General features: G+C 29.7%; 1 protein-coding gene across 1 annotated transcript in view; it reads left to right on the top strand.

The window, feature by feature from the left end:
- Positions 1-19058, top strand: part of LOC107437838 (uncharacterized) — a 341669-nt gene that overhangs the window by 231509 nt on the left and 91102 nt on the right. The window contains exon 7 of the mRNA XM_016049967.4: positions 4714-4848. Coding sequence (XP_015905453.2) covers positions 4714-4848 — 135 coding nt within the window. The remainder of the gene's footprint in view (positions 1-4713; positions 4849-19058) is intronic.

Raw genomic sequence — 19058 nt, 5'->3', positions numbered from 1 at the left:
CAGTAACAACTTGCATTAAAGATCAACTATGACAAATTGCTTGTTACCTTTTTCATAGCAGCAAAAGTATTTGAAAAATAGCTTCGAGGTGCGCAGAGCAAATTACGGTTCCCTTAAGCGATATTTTTTTATTATTTAAAAAATGTGTGGTTTTAAAGGTATTACACATTTGTAATCAAAAGAAAGTAGTGAAGTTGAGAAATATTTTTCCTTTTTAATAATAATTATACTTTAATTAATCTTATAAAATTTGTTTCAATAACTTCGTCAAAATGGTCAAAATTTATATAATAATTTTTTCACAAAGATTTGTGGTATTAAGATCCAGAAGAGTGTAATCAAATCCTGCAAAAATCTCATAGCAATTTATTTTACTTATAATCATCAAAATTATTAATTAAGTAACAGAAAAAATTAGAGTAAACAACTAACCAATAACGTATTATTAAAGTAATTAACACCTAATGATTTATCAGAGCCCCTCAAAGCAATGGTCTGCTACGAAGTATTTAAGAAAAATTCATTACGAGTTTCAAGTGACATTTTCCCAAATAATCTCACTGTTCAGGGAAAATTCTAATTCCTCTTCGTTGCTAGGTAACTTAAAAAAATTAGATAAAATATGTTTTTTTTTATTTACCAGATTTCTCCCAGTGGTTGTTAAGCAACAAACTTCTTCGAAAAGAAATTTCCCTTGAATAAGGAAAAATGTTCTCATACTTAGATTAACAGATCTTAAAAAAAGGAGAAATAGAAATATACATTTAAGACCATTCTAACTTATAGAGTTGTTTTTTTTTTTCATTTAAAAATCTGTTTATTATTATGGTTTCATTAACGAGATTGCAAAAAATACTTCAGTGTAAAAATGGCTTTCTCGAAATTGTGCAAGACTGTGTCAGCTCCGAAATAAGTACAGTCTACAGTCAAATTTCAAACCTCCATGCATTCATTATTGAGTATATATTATGACCGAAAGTGCATTCATTATTGATCATACCTTACAGACCATGTATTAATTATTAAGCATGTCACTATACTCAAAACATACATGGGGTTTCCAAATTCGACTATTTTTGCTTCGTAGCTATTTTGACACATTTTTGCTCAATTTTTACAAACCCTTTTAAACAGTGTTACAATGTTATAAATAAAATTCACTTGACGCAGTAGTTAATCAATACTAATTAAACAGGTGATGCCTTGTATTACGATTAATACTAAATAATTTATTATAATTGCCGGCCATGTGGCCAAGCGGTTAGTGCGCCTGACTGCGAAGCCAATAGCCACGGGTTCGAATCCCGCTCTGAGCATGGATGTTCCTCTCTCTTGTGTTGTCCTCTGTTGTGCGTGATCAGTGAATGTGGCCCACCCTATGAACGGGCTTGTGGCAGTGTGGCGTGGACAATGTTACTCGCCTCCGTGACTTTGGTTCACAGGTGCTCACTGGGTAACGCGAAATGAGTAACAACTCTGGCATCTTCTAAGGCAAAACGAATAAAATTCAGTGCCTGCCATTCGAAAAAAAAACATTTATTATAACTTATAAAGCACTTGAACAAGTTAGGGGCAAAAAGAACTAAACTTACCAATCTTACGCCACCTTCTGTTGAAATGTGTGATTTTGAGCATATTAAGTTATACATTTTTAATTAGTTATACATTTACTTAATGACACATTTGTGTTAAGAAAAGTAGGGTGAAGAATTTAAAAAAACTTTCTCTTATCTTTCTTAATATTCTTAAAATACTTTCTCTTGGAATATTGGCTTTTAAAAAAAAAATAATATAAACTAGTTTATTACCGTAAATTTCAAAAAGTTTACAAACACCCTTTCAGGAAACTTATATAAGTAACAAAATAGTAAAACTCTTTTATTTAAAAAAAAATGCATCCTACATCGCTGTACAAAGCAGCTGAGAAGGAGCTACACTTTTCAAATCATTCAATGCGCGGACAATATATATGATATGACGAGATTATTATTTAAAAGGCGTGCTGGTAGTAGGTTTTAAAAGTAGATTCTTAAGATTCCTTTTTAAGATTCTCCCAATTTTTAATAGTTTAACATTTGCAGATGAATATACTCTTTGATTTGAAAGAAATAAATCATGGAGAAATTAGAAACCCATTGATATTTACTTCGCTTTCGTTTGAAAAAAAATTACTGACAAGGGAGACTAGGAAAGTGTGACTCGATAATTGGATGTATGCCTTATGAGGAATAATTTTAGGGGGCAACATTCGTTTCGGCCCATAGAAGGTCCTATGAGAGATAAAAAATAATTCAATATATAGAAAAATCGGTATTTTATTACTCCGATGCAGACTATTAGTTAATGTAATTATCTCATTCTCCAATTAATTTGCAATTAATTGGTGAATTAATTAATTTGCTAATTAATTAATTAGCAAATTAATAATTATTAATTGCTTAATTAATTTGCAATTAAATGCTCCAATTAATTTGGAACAAAAAAAAATTTTAAATTTGATGCCAATTTTTTTTCAAATTGACCTAACAGATATATACAATTTTTGAAATCAATTTTGACAATAAATATGCATTATATAGTACGTGAAAGTACCACAAAATTAATTGGAGTATGAGATAATTACAATAAATAATAGTCTGCATTGGAGTAAATTTTTCTATATATTGAATTATTTTTTATCTCTCATAGGACCTTCTATGGGCCGTAACGAATGTTGCCCCCTAAAATTATTCCTCATAAGGCATACATCCCATTAGTTTATTTCAAAATTGGCGAGTCACACACTTCCCTAGTCTCCCTTGTGAGTTAATGACGAAAGTGAAAACGGCGTTTTCTTTATTGAACAACTAAATTTTTTGTGAAACGCATCATTTAATTTAACTGCCTTACTTATTTATTATTAATAATTATTAGTAACATCCAATTAGCAAAAACATCAGTGTAGACAAGTACTACTACACTGATGTAATACACTGATAATAATGCTAGACAAGTTTAAACCGGGACATGAAGTTTCTCTTTGAAAGCCATCACTGTAAGTAATACTGAAGAATAGGCCTTAACCTTAAAAAACAGTGTGAATGATACCGGACTAAATAAAATATTAACCTGTTTGTTGCACCAAGAAATTACTTTCAACTAATGCTAACCAATCATGTTGTTGTTTCAATTGCCACTAGCCATGTCAGCAAGCCTACTTGGAAAATAAAGAGAATTTAAGGTAGAGGATGCGTTTCTTGTTTTTCAGTCACGCAATCTATGGTCAAGAATACGCTTTCAGCCACACACACACACGTCACAGCCCGTTTTGAAGGGTGGGCCCATTCATTCATCCACATATCGTAATTTCGGCCTGAACCAGAGAACGATCAATTTCCAATTCAGCACTCCAGGGGTATTAATTTGTTATGGGAACTTGGAGGACTTTGTGACCCAGACGGATTTAACGTGCACCAGTCATCTGTTAATTCACGGGACTTCTTCGTCCTTCTTGATTCGTATTCCCGTTTTCACGAACACGAGTCCAACGTCTTACCAACCAGGCTATCCTGGCCCACTAACCAATCACAGTAATACTAATTGAAAATATTAATCAATCCTTTTTCTTCATACTTTGCCGTTAGGGTTTCTATAAAATACTTACTCTGTAAAAAAATTCCGGATTAAACTACGGCATAAAGTACCAGCATTTTGGATATATCATCCATAAAATCTCTCCCGTAAAATTCACTTTTAACGCAAAATATTATACAGTTGATTTTACAGTAATATTTATTTAAAAAGAGTGATTCAGTGGTCTTACGATAATTATTACCGTAAAAATTACGATACATCAGATTTTATGTTCCGTAATATGTTTCGGTAAAAATTGATTTTACGGTAAAAAGTACTGTCAACCTGAGTGCCGAGTCTTTTTACATTAATTCGATCCGAAATTTTTACAGTGTATATGTTTACCAAAATTTGAAAATTACTATCAACGAATGGTAGATGTATATATGTTATACTATTTGGTGTCTTGGATTAGTTATAAATGTATATTTCATACTACCGACACTCAGTACCGGTACATTTCACAGTAATTTGATCCGGAATTTTTTTTTCAGTGTAGGTCACTCGCTGTCCCCAAACTATCCCTTGCATTAAAGAAGCTTGGTGTATAATACTTAGAATAAAATAAAAATTTAAACTTTCAAAGAAATCAATTTTTGAAAAAATAAAAATGCATATTTTTAAAGAGAAAAATAAATACGCAGAAAGTTTACCAATAGGCAGCTTACAACGTGACAATGGAATTTCATTATTCAGGCTGACAAAAATTTCAGATTTATTTCATTTCTTTATCCCTTTTCTAATATAAATGTACTTTTTTATTTTAATAAATGATTTTTTACTACATACATTAAATTATATAATATATTATACATTAAATTATAATTTATGCATTAAATTATATAATTATATTACTGGGAAATATACAATAGATATTTTTTTAAACCGCCTTGGAAAATATTACGAAAAACTTTACTTACTGTTAATGAAGCTATTAATAAGAAAATTTTTACTTAAACCTTTTGATTTCAATAAGAAAAATCCATGCCTTTTTCTTAATATTTTTTTCTCTGTCAACCAATTCCTCCAAATTACTGACATATCCTCTTTCTACTAACTGATCTGTTGAAAAGAATAATTCATTATTCTTTTTTTTTTCAGGAACAAGAGGGTGGACCAGTAAATGTTTTTAAGAAATTATCATCGCAAGAAGATGAAGAAAGTGAATTGGAAGAGACTGCTCATGCTCCACCGGCATCTGTTCTACATCGTCGAAGGGCTCTTGTTCCACCAAAGGTATTTTTTCTTTTTTACTTTTTAATACTTTTCTTTTGGAGAATATTTGTGGATTAGATGAAAAATGTAATCAATGGTTCATTTTTCTTTCTCATTATATGGTATTAATTGCTTTGCTTTTCTCGGTTCTTTGAGGAAATCTTTTGACGTTATGGAATTTTTTATGTCTGAAATTTTTTTCATATCATTTTCTGATTGCTTTTGTACTTACAATCATTATTGGATAAAATAGTCGTTCATTTTCTTTGAATCGATCGATTTATCCATAGGTAAAAAAAATCAGAAGGGAAAAAAGTAGGTGTGTAATAATTATAAGCAAAGAAGCTTACTTTTTTTTGATCATTTTGAGCTATGCTTTTTTTTTATGGTAAAAAAAAAAAAATAGTGAAGACAATATGGGTCATAACGAAGTTTAGCTACAACACGCAGAAGTAAAACTCTCATTTTTGACAATTCAGCAATCCAAGAGCTATATTTCGTTGATTTTGAGAATTATTTCGTCATGAAATCAAGTGATTTGTGACGAAACGGTAACTTTCAAATGTAAAACAAAAATGCTTTCTTAACTCGAAACCTCATCGTAGCGCGATGTAGAAAATTGTCAACTAGAATGATTAAACTAAGATAAAGACTAAACGATCAAAATTAAATGGCGTAATAAGCTTTCGTACCAGGAAGAACAAGGGTTCGAATCCCACTTAGGGTATGCACGCAGTTTATCTCTTTGTTCCATTTGTCTTTCTTTTGCTATTAAGATGGCATCGTTCTAGCTATTATATACGATCCACGATAAAGTGGTTATTAGAAAAGTTAGATATATTTAGACGCTACGAGTTCTTCTTTTTTCTTTTCTTTTTTTTTTTTTTTTTTTTGAAAAAAATAGAATAACGAAATACTTCTTTTACTCTTGATGAAATTCATTTCCTGGAAGACGATAGTTAATTTGTCACTGGCGAAATGTTCGCTTGGAGCATATACCAGGAAACGGTTTCGTCAAAAACGAAGAAGACTCCGGAAATTTGTATATGCATTGTAAAAAATATTAATTTTATTCTATTACAAATGTTATACCTTAACAATATTTAGCTAAAAACAATATTTACTTCAGTAGCGTTACAATCAATAAATTTATGCCTGTGATTATTCACTTCAAATAGAGGTTGAGCAATTAAATAAGTAATTGTGGTTGATTAAAGTAGAAATTCAACCAAATCATTTTCCCCTCAAACATTAGTTGAATTTAGTTTAGTATGATTCGCAAATGCCAGTTACAAAAGCTTAATTATAAGAAAATTTGACGTAACAACCTAATTTACCTGAGCAGTAGTAGAAATGAAAAAATTATAATTTGTAATGGCGGGATAATTTAACTTGTTCATAAAAGTTATTTTTAATTACTATCGCGCAATTAAGTTAGAGTTTCAGTGCACTTATAAGTTGCAAGGTATATATTAAGTTCTTTATTTTATTTTATTTTATTTTTCTACATCTTGTTTTATTTTTCTTCGCTTTATTTAATTTTTTAATTTATTTATTTTTTATTTTTATTTTTTTGTTTAATAGGTATATTTTTTATTTTAATTTTCTTAAAATTTTATTTTTTTTAACATATTTTGCCTATTTTCATTTAATTTTTTATTTTGATATATATATATTTTTATTTATTTTTTTCAATTGTGTTTTATTTTTATATGTTGCTTATTATTTTTTTAATTTAATTTTTTCATTTTCTCTCTTTTTATTTTAATAGGTATAATTTTACTTCATTTTCAATTTTACTTTATTTATTTTTTTATTTTAATGTTATTTTTATTTATTTTAATGTTATTTTTATTTATTTTTATGAATTTTTATTTTATTTTTTTATTTACTTACTTATTTTTATTTATTCTATTTACTTTATTTATTTATTTTATTTTAATGTTATTTTTATTTAATATTATTTTTATTTATTTCAGTGCTATTTTTATTTATTTTAATGTTATTTTTGTTTATTCATATAAATTTTTATTTATTCTTATAAATTTTTATTTTGCTCTTTTTTGATTTACTTACTTATTTTTATTTATTTATTTACTTTATTTATTTATTTTATTTTGCGTTTTTATTTGTTTTATTTATTTTACTTACTTAATTTAATCTTATATATTTATTTATTTTACTTTATATTTAATTTATTTTATTTCAATTTTTATTTATTTATTTTTTAAGTTTTTTTATTTATTTATTTCATTTCATTTCATTTGTTTATTTTATCTTATTTATTTTTGTAAATTTCGAAGAATCTCTCATATATTTAAGTAGGAGCAAAGCCTTTTATTTCAAATGCATAAAAAAAATACTAATAAATAAAAAATAAATTGTTCGGAAACATTTTACATCGGCTCAGGAAAACTTTATTCTCCTCCCAAATAACCTACTTTTATTTTTTCAAAAACATGGTTTTGAAATACAAAATTGTCAACAGGAAAAAATTTCCATCATTTCAAAATACGCAAAATACTGTTGAATTTATTTTTCATCTTTTATTTGAAGTTAAAGGAAGGCAAAAGAAAAATTCAGCCGCAAATACTTCTGGAACTATCCCAGAAAAGTGATAACTTAAACTCGAAGTTTGGAACTAAATTTACCCCCTACCTTCGCGACATCACAATAAAACATTCTATTTCAGATTTTGATCGAAACCAGATAGGGGGGACACTTGAATGAAGCTCGATATGGCGTAAATTTATACTTTTGATTTCAAAGAAGATTGCGGGATTTAAATTGAACCTTCTCAAATATTCCATTTTCGAAGAGCGAATCAGATAGATGAATACAGTGCGCAAAAAAATAAACGGACCACAGTGAATAACTTCTGATCTAATGATCGGATCTTCACGTTCTAGGTATCAATCTTAGTGGTTCGAGAGGAAGACCTCAAATATGCTAATTAATAATTGCAGATGATTTTTTAAGTTACGAAATCAGACACAATAACATACCTTCACATACCAGACTCATACCTTTTTTCAACAGAAATGGACTTCTGACACCAAATATATGAGGGGTAGCCTTGATCTGAGAAATATGGTCCCCATAGCTTGGTTAGGAGAGCGATCCAAAGTTTGGACCCCTTCAATAAATATTAAAATTAATTTAATACTATTAATTATAAAAATAAATTTCAATAAATATTTGTTATTTTTTATTATTCCATTTTATAATAGACGAAAAAATTTGAATTTCAAGATCTAAAAAATTTTTACATCCTTTTAAAGTATCTAATTTTTCATGGCAAAATGCAAAATTTGAGTGAAATCGGTTGATTAATTCCTGAGAAGTAGAATTCTAAATATAGAACCTTTCTAAAATTTGATTTCTCAGAAACTATTCTACTGATTTCACTCAAATTTTACATTTTGCCATGAAAAATTAAATACTTTAAAAATGATGTAAAAAAAATTTTGTATCTTGCAATTAAATTTTTTTTCGTCTATTATTAAATAAAATAATAATAAATATTTATTCAAATTTATTTTTTGCATGGAATTATCTTTAAACAAACGAATTTTTTAATTGTGTGCAAAATTTCTTTTCATTTGCTTAAAAAGTGCTAGAGATATGGTAAAACTTTCAAAAAGTAAAACTAACATTAAGGGGATTATTGTTTAAAAGAGGGGTTATTGTTAAAACTATTGGGACCATATTTCCCAGAGTGCGGCTACCCCCTATATTTCGGAGGTTAGAAATCTGAATCCGTTGAAAAAAAGGTATGTTTATTCAGAGAAAGTACGCTACTTAAAACTTCGTCTGTATTTTTTTAATTAGCATATTTAAGGTCAGCCCTTCGAACCATTAAGATTGGGTCCTGGAAAGTCAAGATCAGATCATTAGATCAAAAGTTATTCTGGATTGTCCATTTTTCTTCTTTCTTTTTTTTCCTTTTTTTATACGCACTGTACACGCAGAACATTTCTTGTTTGATATTAATATACATTTCGTGTTTTGTACTAAAAAGTTTAAGAATATTAAAAAAAATAACTGGCTACAAAAGCATGAATAAAAGTAAAAATATTAAAAAATAATTTGCTAGCAAAAGCATGAATAAAATAAACACTTAAAGAAATAAATAAAAAATAAAAGCACACGATAAAAATAAAAGCACGAGACAATTTTTAGAACAACAGAGTTGTTGGTTTTCTAGAGATTAGTTTTGTTTTGGAATTTGAGTTTTCTTACAGCCCGTTACTGGTTTTTCTAGTTTGTTTTACAAGACTAGTTTGTTTTCTAGTTTGTTTTACAAGTAACTATCCCGTTACGGGTACTCCATTTTTGTTACTGTTTGTGTTTGTGAATAATTTTTTTCTTTTTTTTGTAAAAAATAGAACTGTTATTTATATAGCTTGATACGTAACAGTACGCTTATTTACAACTTTTTTTCCCTTCTTATAAACTAAATTTGAAATTGTTTATTAAAAAAATTTACTATTCATGTTTTAAAATTCTATAGAATGAAAATTTCTTAACCTGTTCCCTACTGGAGTATAAAGGATAGCAAAAAAATATTTTACAGTTCTGAATTTATTTTTTACTGCCATAAGTCATAATAAGATAAAACTAAACTAAACTCAGTGGCGTGATAGCCCATGGAGTGCCAAGGCCTACTATGCGCATCTCAGGTTTCTTGACCTAGGGCTCTGGGGAACCCCCGATGTTTAGTTCCCAAGCATGCTCATTTATCGACTCACTGAAGGGATGAAAGGCAGAATCAACCTTGCCCAGCCTGCGGATCGAACCCAGGACCTGTGGCACGGGAGAGCGAAGCGCTACCACTCAGCCACCGGGCGTCCATTATGAGATAAACAAAATATAAATTATACTGCAAGTGGGCTAGCAATTTCAGGTACTCCCCAAATAATTGTGTAAAGAAAGACTTTATTTTAAGTTAACACCAAATCAAGCCTTCATATACAATTTAACGGGGGCAATTAAATTTTAATATTAATAATTAAAAAACCAAGCTCACCAAGCTCACGCGCATTCACACCACTTGTGAATTATTTGTGCTTTCGAAAACATCAATCTTGACGCACATTAGATATCATTAGTAGTTTATTTACAATCTAGTGCTAGTTGGCTTGAGTTTGTTATCTTCTACGCAGATATACAATGTCTACTGAAAACAAAGGTTGGGCGTTAAAATAGATATGTATCTCGTTAGTTGCGTAATAAGGATAGTTACATTTTAATTTTTAGACATCTGTGAACTGTATTAAACTATTTAATAATACACAATTTTAATCCGCCTTCTTCGCTAAACCTAATTCGAATTCGGTTCAATTTTCTCTTCATGTTGCGCATATTTTCAAATAACAAACGAGTTTTACTTTAAGAATTATTATATAGATGTACCCCTATTTAATCATTCCTGTTTTATATAAAATCATAAAAATAACTTTACTGACTCTAATATGTATCTTACTGCTATTATAAAGTTTAGTGTTACTGAATTCAAAAAATGGTGGCAGCCACTTTACACCAAGTAGTGTAAAAATTGCATTCTAGCTGTAATGGAGTACTAAGAACCAAAATTTATCTGCGGTTGCACTACACCACTTATAATATAAAGTATAGTTCATTCACCAGGAGTTGGCACTTGGCTCCACCTTCATCACGTAGTATCCGACGATACTATTCCGCTATTTTGGGGAGAAGGGTGTCCTGAACAAGGTTGCCATTTGGCGATCGTATGACAAAAATATTTCCTTCGTAATCCTTATGTGCATTTTTTTAACATTAAATATTTCATAAATTTGATGATGTTTCTCTTTTTTGAGTGAATAGTTTGTCCTTTTTATCGATATTTTGCTAAGAAAGCATCAGTTTTGAAATATATTTAATTAGCTAGAGTAACGAAAGGTATAATAGCAGCAGGTAGAACGAAGTAAGTGGCTGAAAAAAAATTCACTGTTTGCTATTGGCGAGCAATAAGAGTTGTCTGAATTTCAAGAGCAGAGCCGTTTCTCCTTTTACTCCCGAGCTGAAATGAACTCTTCGTCCAAGAAGATGGAGCCAAGTGCCAACTCCTGGTAAACGAACTACAGTTATATCCATTTTTGGACTTAAGAGGCACTAAACTTCTTTGCATAGCTGTGACTTCCAAATTTAAGTTTTTAAATCGTACCAAAAAATATTTCTGTTACTCGAACCCAATATTTAAATTTAAAAATTCAACAAAATAACTTTTTTGCAAAAAACATTCATCAGGATAAGTTGTATGCGTATTCACTTGTATTCGAGCATGATTGTTTGATTGGAAGGCTGGAGCCATCCCGATTGAAGATATTTTATTTTATACTAGCCGCCTAAAGGTCTGGTTTCTTAGGACAAGCGCCTTATCTGGGCGTCGGCGTGACGTCAACGTCCCGCTGACGCCAACAAAATACTGGTTTGTTAGCTCAAGGCCTGGCTTCTTAGAACTAGCGCCTTATCTGGGCGTCAGCGGAAAGTTGACGTAGAGCGGACGCCAAAAAAATACTTTTTTGTTAGCTCAGCCTGAGCAATCGGTCCAACGCAGACATTATCTCTCATTGCGCATGCGTTAATAACGTAAACAAATATTTATTTTGAATTTGTTTTGATTTTGTTATTGTCGACCACTGTTTTAGAGTACAAATAATGACTTTGTCCAAGAAAAAACACATTATAGCTGAGCTAAATGAAGAGTGCTATGTTTAATGAAGAAGCTATGTTTAATATCAAAATCAAAATCTTGGCTGATTTCAATGTGCTGTTGGATGTTGTCCGCCATTGCTTCTGTGGTTAACGTCACGTTGTAATCCAACTGCAGTTGAGTTGGACGGCAATTGTAGTTCAAGATGAGCGTTCGATGACGTATACTATCAAGCTCACAAATGGACCAATCAAAGGTTAGCGCTGATTTCCAGCTGACGGCGTCCTGTCCTAAGAAACCAGGCCTTAAGGCGGCCATCTGTCCGCCACGCTGAAGGTTTTCACAAATAAAGTTTTTTAAAACATAGCAGGAAATCTGAAGATTAGTGGACAATTAACGTGTTCCTGTCCAGCAATTTTGTCTTCATATCCAGTTCTGCTGCAGATGTGTTATAGCTCTTGAGGATGTTTGAAATTATATAGCTACAACGCTTAAGGAAAAAAAAAACTAAAATGCTAAATATATGAAAAGAACACGAAAACGAATAAATTTTTTATGGTATCAATTTCTATTTCTATATAATTTTTTATGGTATCAAATTCTATTTCTATATCTGTTACGTCAAGCACTCAGGTATTATAATTTGATCTAGTTGCGCTTGTATAATTTTGATCTAGTTGCGCTTTCTACGTCATTTTGTGAACATCGTTTGGTTTGTTATTTAACATCGTTTGGTTTGTTATTTCTAAGTTAACTTTCAAAAAATTGGCTGGCATCAGCATTTTTATTCTTTAAGTTGTTTATTTTTTCTTTTGGAATTCGTTCCTTTTTAGCGAAATGTTTTTCAACCTAATCGAATTCTTTGCCGACTGTTCTCTGTATATATAAAGAAAATAAAGTAAATATTTTTAAAGTGTTGTGAAAAGAATTTTTAGTTGTACAAAGTACTACAATATCGCTATAAAAATTATCGTCTTCGCTTAAGAAAAAAAAATAGAGCGTGGAAAGAAGAAGAAAAACTTATTATAACAATTATGAACAGCGACAAATATATCAAAGCGAAGCGTTCTATTTACGTATCGAATATGTTGCCACATTTTTAATACAAAAGTTAAACTTTTCTCCACTTTAATAAATGTAAACTAATGCGAACTTTATAATTAAATTATTAATTCCTTCTTATATTATTGGTTTAAGTTGTCGAAAATTAATATTTCAATTGTGAGGTTCGCATTAGCATACATTTATAAGAGTGGGGAAAAGTATATGTATTTTTTAATAGTTTTTTGAATATGGCTCTTTGAAGACGAAAAGCATAGACTTGCAAAATGACTGATAACTAAATAACTAATCAAAATTTCTGAAAAAGAAAAAAAATACTTCTTCATTATGTCAAAACACAATTATGGGCCGAGTTTCGTGCCCGGGCGAGGCTTCTGGGGCGATATATTGTGATTACAGACACACACACACACACAGCCGCGTTTATTATTATGTATAGATTTTATTTTATAACCGATGTTTGACTTTAGAACTGCTAATGCTCAACTCCGTATCCTTGTAGTTTTAAACACAAAGAGAAGAGAACTCTTGGATTGAGTATTGGGCAAAAATTGCTTTCGTGGAGATCTTTTAGATGGAACTAACGGCGTTTGCGTTACATGAAAAGGAAAACCACGAAAACCTTCCACGGTAGTCCAACGGCAAGGGAACTCTAACACCTGTTACGTCTACCACTGAGGATATTTAATATCAGCACTGTTGTTGATGAGAGTGCGAAATTCGTCTCGACCAGCCATCGCATGGAATCGAACAAAGTCACCTCATTGAGAGGTGAACGCTCTATCCTCTGGGCCACCACGGTACAATTGAAGATATTTTAATTTATATTTTATAACCGTCTAAAAAACGGACCCGAATTATGAGTTTTACTACAAATGAATTGTAGATATTCACTATATTTACCTTCCATGAAGGTAGAACCACTAAAATTTCCCATGATGAAATCGTAGGCAATTGAATTTAATCTACTACTTACCAACCTTTGTTGAAGGCAAATGACGAGGTCAGTGGTTTTTAATGGACCAACTATATATCCACCATGGACCATTGTCCTGCCCATTTCTAAATGTTTGATCATTTATAAAATAGTTTTAAATCTTTAAGCAATCAAAAAATTAATATTGTTATTAGTTTCTCTTTTTAAAAAATTTAATATACCAATAAATGAAGCTTCATAGAATATTTTCTCTTGAGCTTAGACAAAATTTTAAAGCTCTTATTTCATAAGCAGTATATGAAAAATATAGGAATGAAATTAATAGCTTTAACTGATTAATAAAACAACGTTTTCCTCAGAAATAAGTTTGATTGAACAAAAATTAGGTAATCTGAAAAAAAAAGTTTGGGTTTGGAGGTGTATTTGTATGAGTGACATAATTTAAATAAAACATTTAAATTGTTATTTTTTTTCAAAATTAAAAATGCTATCTAAATCTACGAAATCACAGTACTGGGAGGCGATTATTATAAATATTAAAACATGTTTTATTGAAGGTTCTGATAATCCTTTCAGTCCCTCTCTGCTTCTTTCGGCAATCAAACCTGTCTCTTTTTGCTTACTACCTACACATTCCTGCACTGTGATTTGTCAGATTTTGATGATGTTTTAGCTTTTTTCCAGCTTAACTACTACTTTACGATTCCCGAGTGGACAATTTTTTGCTTTTTTTTTATAAGTATTCTAAAAATGCATATTAAGGATGGTTGTAACGAATACCTTGAATACCGAATTTTATCAGATACCGAATTTTATCCACTTCCTATTCTAAATGATAAATTTAAATCATGGTATTAATCATAATTTCAGATTTTATAAAATAACTTTGAAACGCGTGTACCTCGCCGCTAGTGTACAGTAAGAGACAATGCACAGCTGATGATCTCTCTTTAAAGTTAATAATTAAGTCATTTAATAATTAAGTCATTTAATAATTAAGCTTATATATCCACATCAAGCAATTTTAATTGCTTCATTTTTCTTGCAAGAACTTTTGACAGCTCTCTGGACACGTTTTTCTTTACAATAATTCTTATCATTTTTATTGTAAACAGATTGATGAGTTATTATTCGGTAAAACGGTCTTGGCCCAAAGAAGCTGTAATTCATTCCATGTGGCTTTGTTCTAATTCCCGTTTTTTTATTAGTCCATGAACGTAAAAGTTAAAATGTAAACAAAGTCATAAAATGTCTGAATCTTGATGACGAGCTTTTCTATTTATATCCAACAGTATCGTAAATGTTTGATATAGATTCTTTTGATAGTGCGAAAAATGGTCTTTATGTTTAAAATATTTCTGAGTGCGTAAATCCATTCAATAAATTATCCATTGACAAACCTATTTTGTGGAAAATGGTTTATCTTAATGGTGATAGCGTAAAATTGAAGAAAAAAAAGAACGTTTATTTAAAATCAAGGTTATTAGACATGTGTTTTTAAGACATGTGTTTAAAACATACGTTTCTTTTTTTATTGTTGCTGTAAGCAATATTTTCATTGTTAATTAATGTTTTTTTTAAAGTTTACATTTAAGTTATAGCAAAATTCGAAAATCATCTATACCTGGGACATGTCTAAATTCCAATCGAAATCATTTTTACCACGTTTATATCAACTTGCCTTCGTGTATGTCTGTTCGGATGGAATTTTGTAATCGATTTTAAATTAGCTTCCCGACTAGCTACAGGCTTCAAATTTGGCACATAGTTCAGAATTGGATGACAATGTATGAAAATGAAGAGAAAAAAGACATACAAAGCAAAATAAATTTAAAGTTAAAGAGAAATTAATATTTTCGCGATTGTCTTTTGTTGTCGATTCGATTATTTCAAATTATTCACAAGTCAGTTGAAAAGTTTTGTGTACAGTGAGTGAAAAAATTAAGATTTTGGAAGTGAGTACAAAAAAAATCAACATAAAAATAATATTTATAAAAACCACGTTTTTGTAGTGGAAAGTAATAATTAAAAAAACAAAAATTTGAAAAGCGAAAAACGTGGGGCTGCATGAAATACATAACAGTAGGGGAGAGTGGGGTCAATTGTAACAGGGTACGATTGTAACAGAGCAGAAATTTCGAGTGTCGGGTTCTAGATTTGGTTCCTAGGTGGCGCACAAGGTGTATTTAATAAATCTACATGAACACCTCTGCTGGCAAAAATTTTTATGTACTTTTGAAAGAGTTACATTACAAAAGATATTTTCACGCCATGTAAGTACTTTTTTTGGTATTATAATATTACATTGTAACAAAGTAATTTTGTTTAAACAAATAAAAATTATTAATCGAATATGTAAGTGGACATCTTAATTAACATTTCAAAATAAAAAAGATTAGTTTTGTTAATTAACTATCATTATTTTTAACAAATGAATCTGAAATGGCGTCTTGAGGACGATTGTAACAATAAGTAAAGGGACGAATGTAACAGATGAAAATAAATAATCTTATGTTTACAAACCATTACTTAACTCTTTGAGAACCACCAATAGTTTCCTATATCATTTATATTATGTTGCATGTGCATTATTTTATTTGTCACCTTTCACAACATAAATTAAAATTTTTAACCCCTTAAAGTTAAAAGTTTAACCCTTTAGGTCTCTGTTCATTATTATTTTTACTCCTGAAATATCACTACTATTTTGATCAATGAAAAAATACATCACAACTATGATAATATGTATAATTAACTATGTTTTAGTTGAATTTATGAACTGTTACAATTGACCCCGTAAGTGAGGACAATTGTAACAATTGCACGACTGTCAAAAATTGTTAATAACTAATATAATAACATTTAAAATAAGGTGTTTATTTTTTTTTTCTAGCAGAGGATAGTCTACTTTACTCGTCTGTCAATTAATACTAATAATATATTGGATTTTTTGTTAGTTAAAAATAGTTAAGTAAAAAATTTTACAATTGACCCCACTCTCCCCTACATATACACATTTTCTTACTCATACACATGCACAGCCACATACACATCCACATTCAGATACAATTACAGATATACATACACATATTCTCATAAGCACACACACTGTTACTGTAATGTATTTCATGCACCTCACGTTTTTCGTTTTTCAAATTTTCGGTTTTTAATTATTATTCTCCACTACAAAAACGTGTTTTTTAAAAATATTATTTTGATTTTGAATTTTTTTTTAGATAAAGTTTTATAAATTTTAAAGTATTTTTGCTCTTGTTTTTAATGCCACTTGCCAATACCAGCAAGCCTGATTGATCAAACCAAGCGAATTTAAGGCAGAGGGAGAGTTTCTTGTCCTTCAGTGGCGTCATATATGACCAAAAATACGACTTCAACCACACACACGTCACAGCCCGTTCATAGGGCGGACCCATTCATTCATCCACAGATCGTAATTTTGCCCTAAGCCAGAGAACAATTCATCTCATATTCAGTATCCCCAGACGTATTTATTTAACGTACACCAGTCACCATTTACTACACGGGGAGTTTACGGCTGTCGGGGATCAAATTCACGACCTCTTGGACATGGTTCCAACGTCCTATCAACCAGGCTATCCCGGCCAAAGTATTTTTTCTATGCCAATATTCGGTATACATGGCATTCTGTGACTCTTGCTTAGCATCTGCTTCGAATCATCAATGAAATTTAACAACAGGATTTTTTTTAGTTGTAAAGTTAGTTTAAAATTCGTTCCTACTGAACATTCCTTTCGCTGCTTTGCCTGTTGCAATTGAACATTAGTAGTTTTTGCCTAAAAAAAGGTAGATATGTTGAATCCTTGTCGATAGAGCTTAATGCTACTATACTTAAATTAAAAGTGTTGTAGTATATAGTATTGCAAGGAAAAATCATGTAATATTATTATTGCCATTTTTTGACAAATTACATTGAGAAAAAAAGTATGGTCAAAGCTACCACAATATGGTAAACTTTATGGTGCTTACAGCTGTATGGGAACACCAGAAAGCACGGTAGTTTTTATCGAAGTGCTATGCTAATAATTTCGGTAAAATTAACAATGAAATGAAGTTTTATAACAAGCGTTAAATTTTGGTAAATGTGATAATTTTATTATTCTAACTTAGAACAGGTCTGAAAATCATTTATTCGATTAAATTAACTTTTCAGCTTTGTATTTTTGCTAAATGTGTTTTTATTATGGAATATAAAGACTGGAATTTATTTTTTTAGCTTTGAAATAAATTTCAAAATAGAAAAAAGCAAAGGTGATTAATTGAACGAAAAGTTGAATTTAAAAATTGCTTCAATTAAAAATGAAAAAGATAATAATTTGATTAGCATATAGATTTTAAAATGAGTGAAATTGATTAGAATTTAAACAGCTTTACGGTTTTAAAATTAATGAAATTGGTAACAAGTTTACTAACTCCTCAAAATTAAAATGAATGAAATTTATAATTAATTAAGGAATTTAATTTCATGTTTATAAATACAAAAACAAAAGTAAAATGTGTTAGTCATAAAACTGAAATAATTAAAATAACTAGTTCAGAGAAAACCTTTTCAAAAGTTCAATGCTCCTCGCTAGAAAGCACAAAACTAAAATGACGCTTACTTTAATAACTAATTTAGTTGAAATTGAAGTCAAGATACATTATTAAACCAGTCACCAATGCGTTACTCCGGGTATGAGTTTTTCAATTAGTTTTGTCATTTAAAGTAAATTACCTGGTGTCATTTTGTGTACAAAACTTTGATCGATTGTTTAAACAATAATTAATTTCTGACATAATTATTTTTTAAAGGAACTTTGAAAACACTTTCGCAGTCTTGTTTTATTTTTAACTATAATATTGAATTTTTTTTTCAGTTTTAGAAATTGAATTATAAAAGTTCATTTTGATTTAAATTTTTTTATTAAATATTCAAACATTTTTTCCTACACACTAATTAATCAGAATATTTTAATACTAATTGCGATTACGTACATTTTCTTGCTTTTTGATTATCAATTATCATATATTTTAATGATTGATAACATTGACTAGCAGTTCCAATCATCAGCGAAATTTATTATCTTCATGAATTTTTAATGAACTTTTTAAACATTCTGCAAACTTACTTTATTTTAAATTCTTTAGTATTTAATTACTTTATTTAAATTATCTTGCTTAGTTTTCTTTTTCAATACTGTTGATTGAATTATATGGATTAATTTTTATCTTAGTTTTTGTCTAAAACATTAAATTATCTGAGTGACTTTTCTACGTTTTAATATTTACACTGTAAAAAAAATAGTCAAAATTGAGTAAAAATGTTTTGACATAGCTTCGAAATAAATAATAGTTGAATTTGAAAAAAGAGTTGAGTAGGTTGCTTGGTCCGTGTATTCAAATTTGAAACAGCAGAATCTCATTTTTGAGCAAAATGCGTAGTCTTAAAATCGCTGAGGAGGGAAAAAACTGTAAGAGATGCCGGTTGGGTGCAGGCAGGATTCGTACCAAGAACCTCCAGAATCTTAACAAAATGCTATA

Source organism: Parasteatoda tepidariorum, chromosome 1, assembly GCF_982258835.1.
Source record: "Parasteatoda tepidariorum strain Cologne lab strain chromosome 1, Ptep-v5.0, whole genome shotgun sequence".
NCBI classification, from domain to species: Eukaryota; Metazoa; Arthropoda; class Arachnida; order Araneae; family Theridiidae; genus Parasteatoda; species Parasteatoda tepidariorum.
Note: the sequence above shows the minus strand (reverse complement) of the source record. Positions and strands in the feature narration are given on the sequence as shown.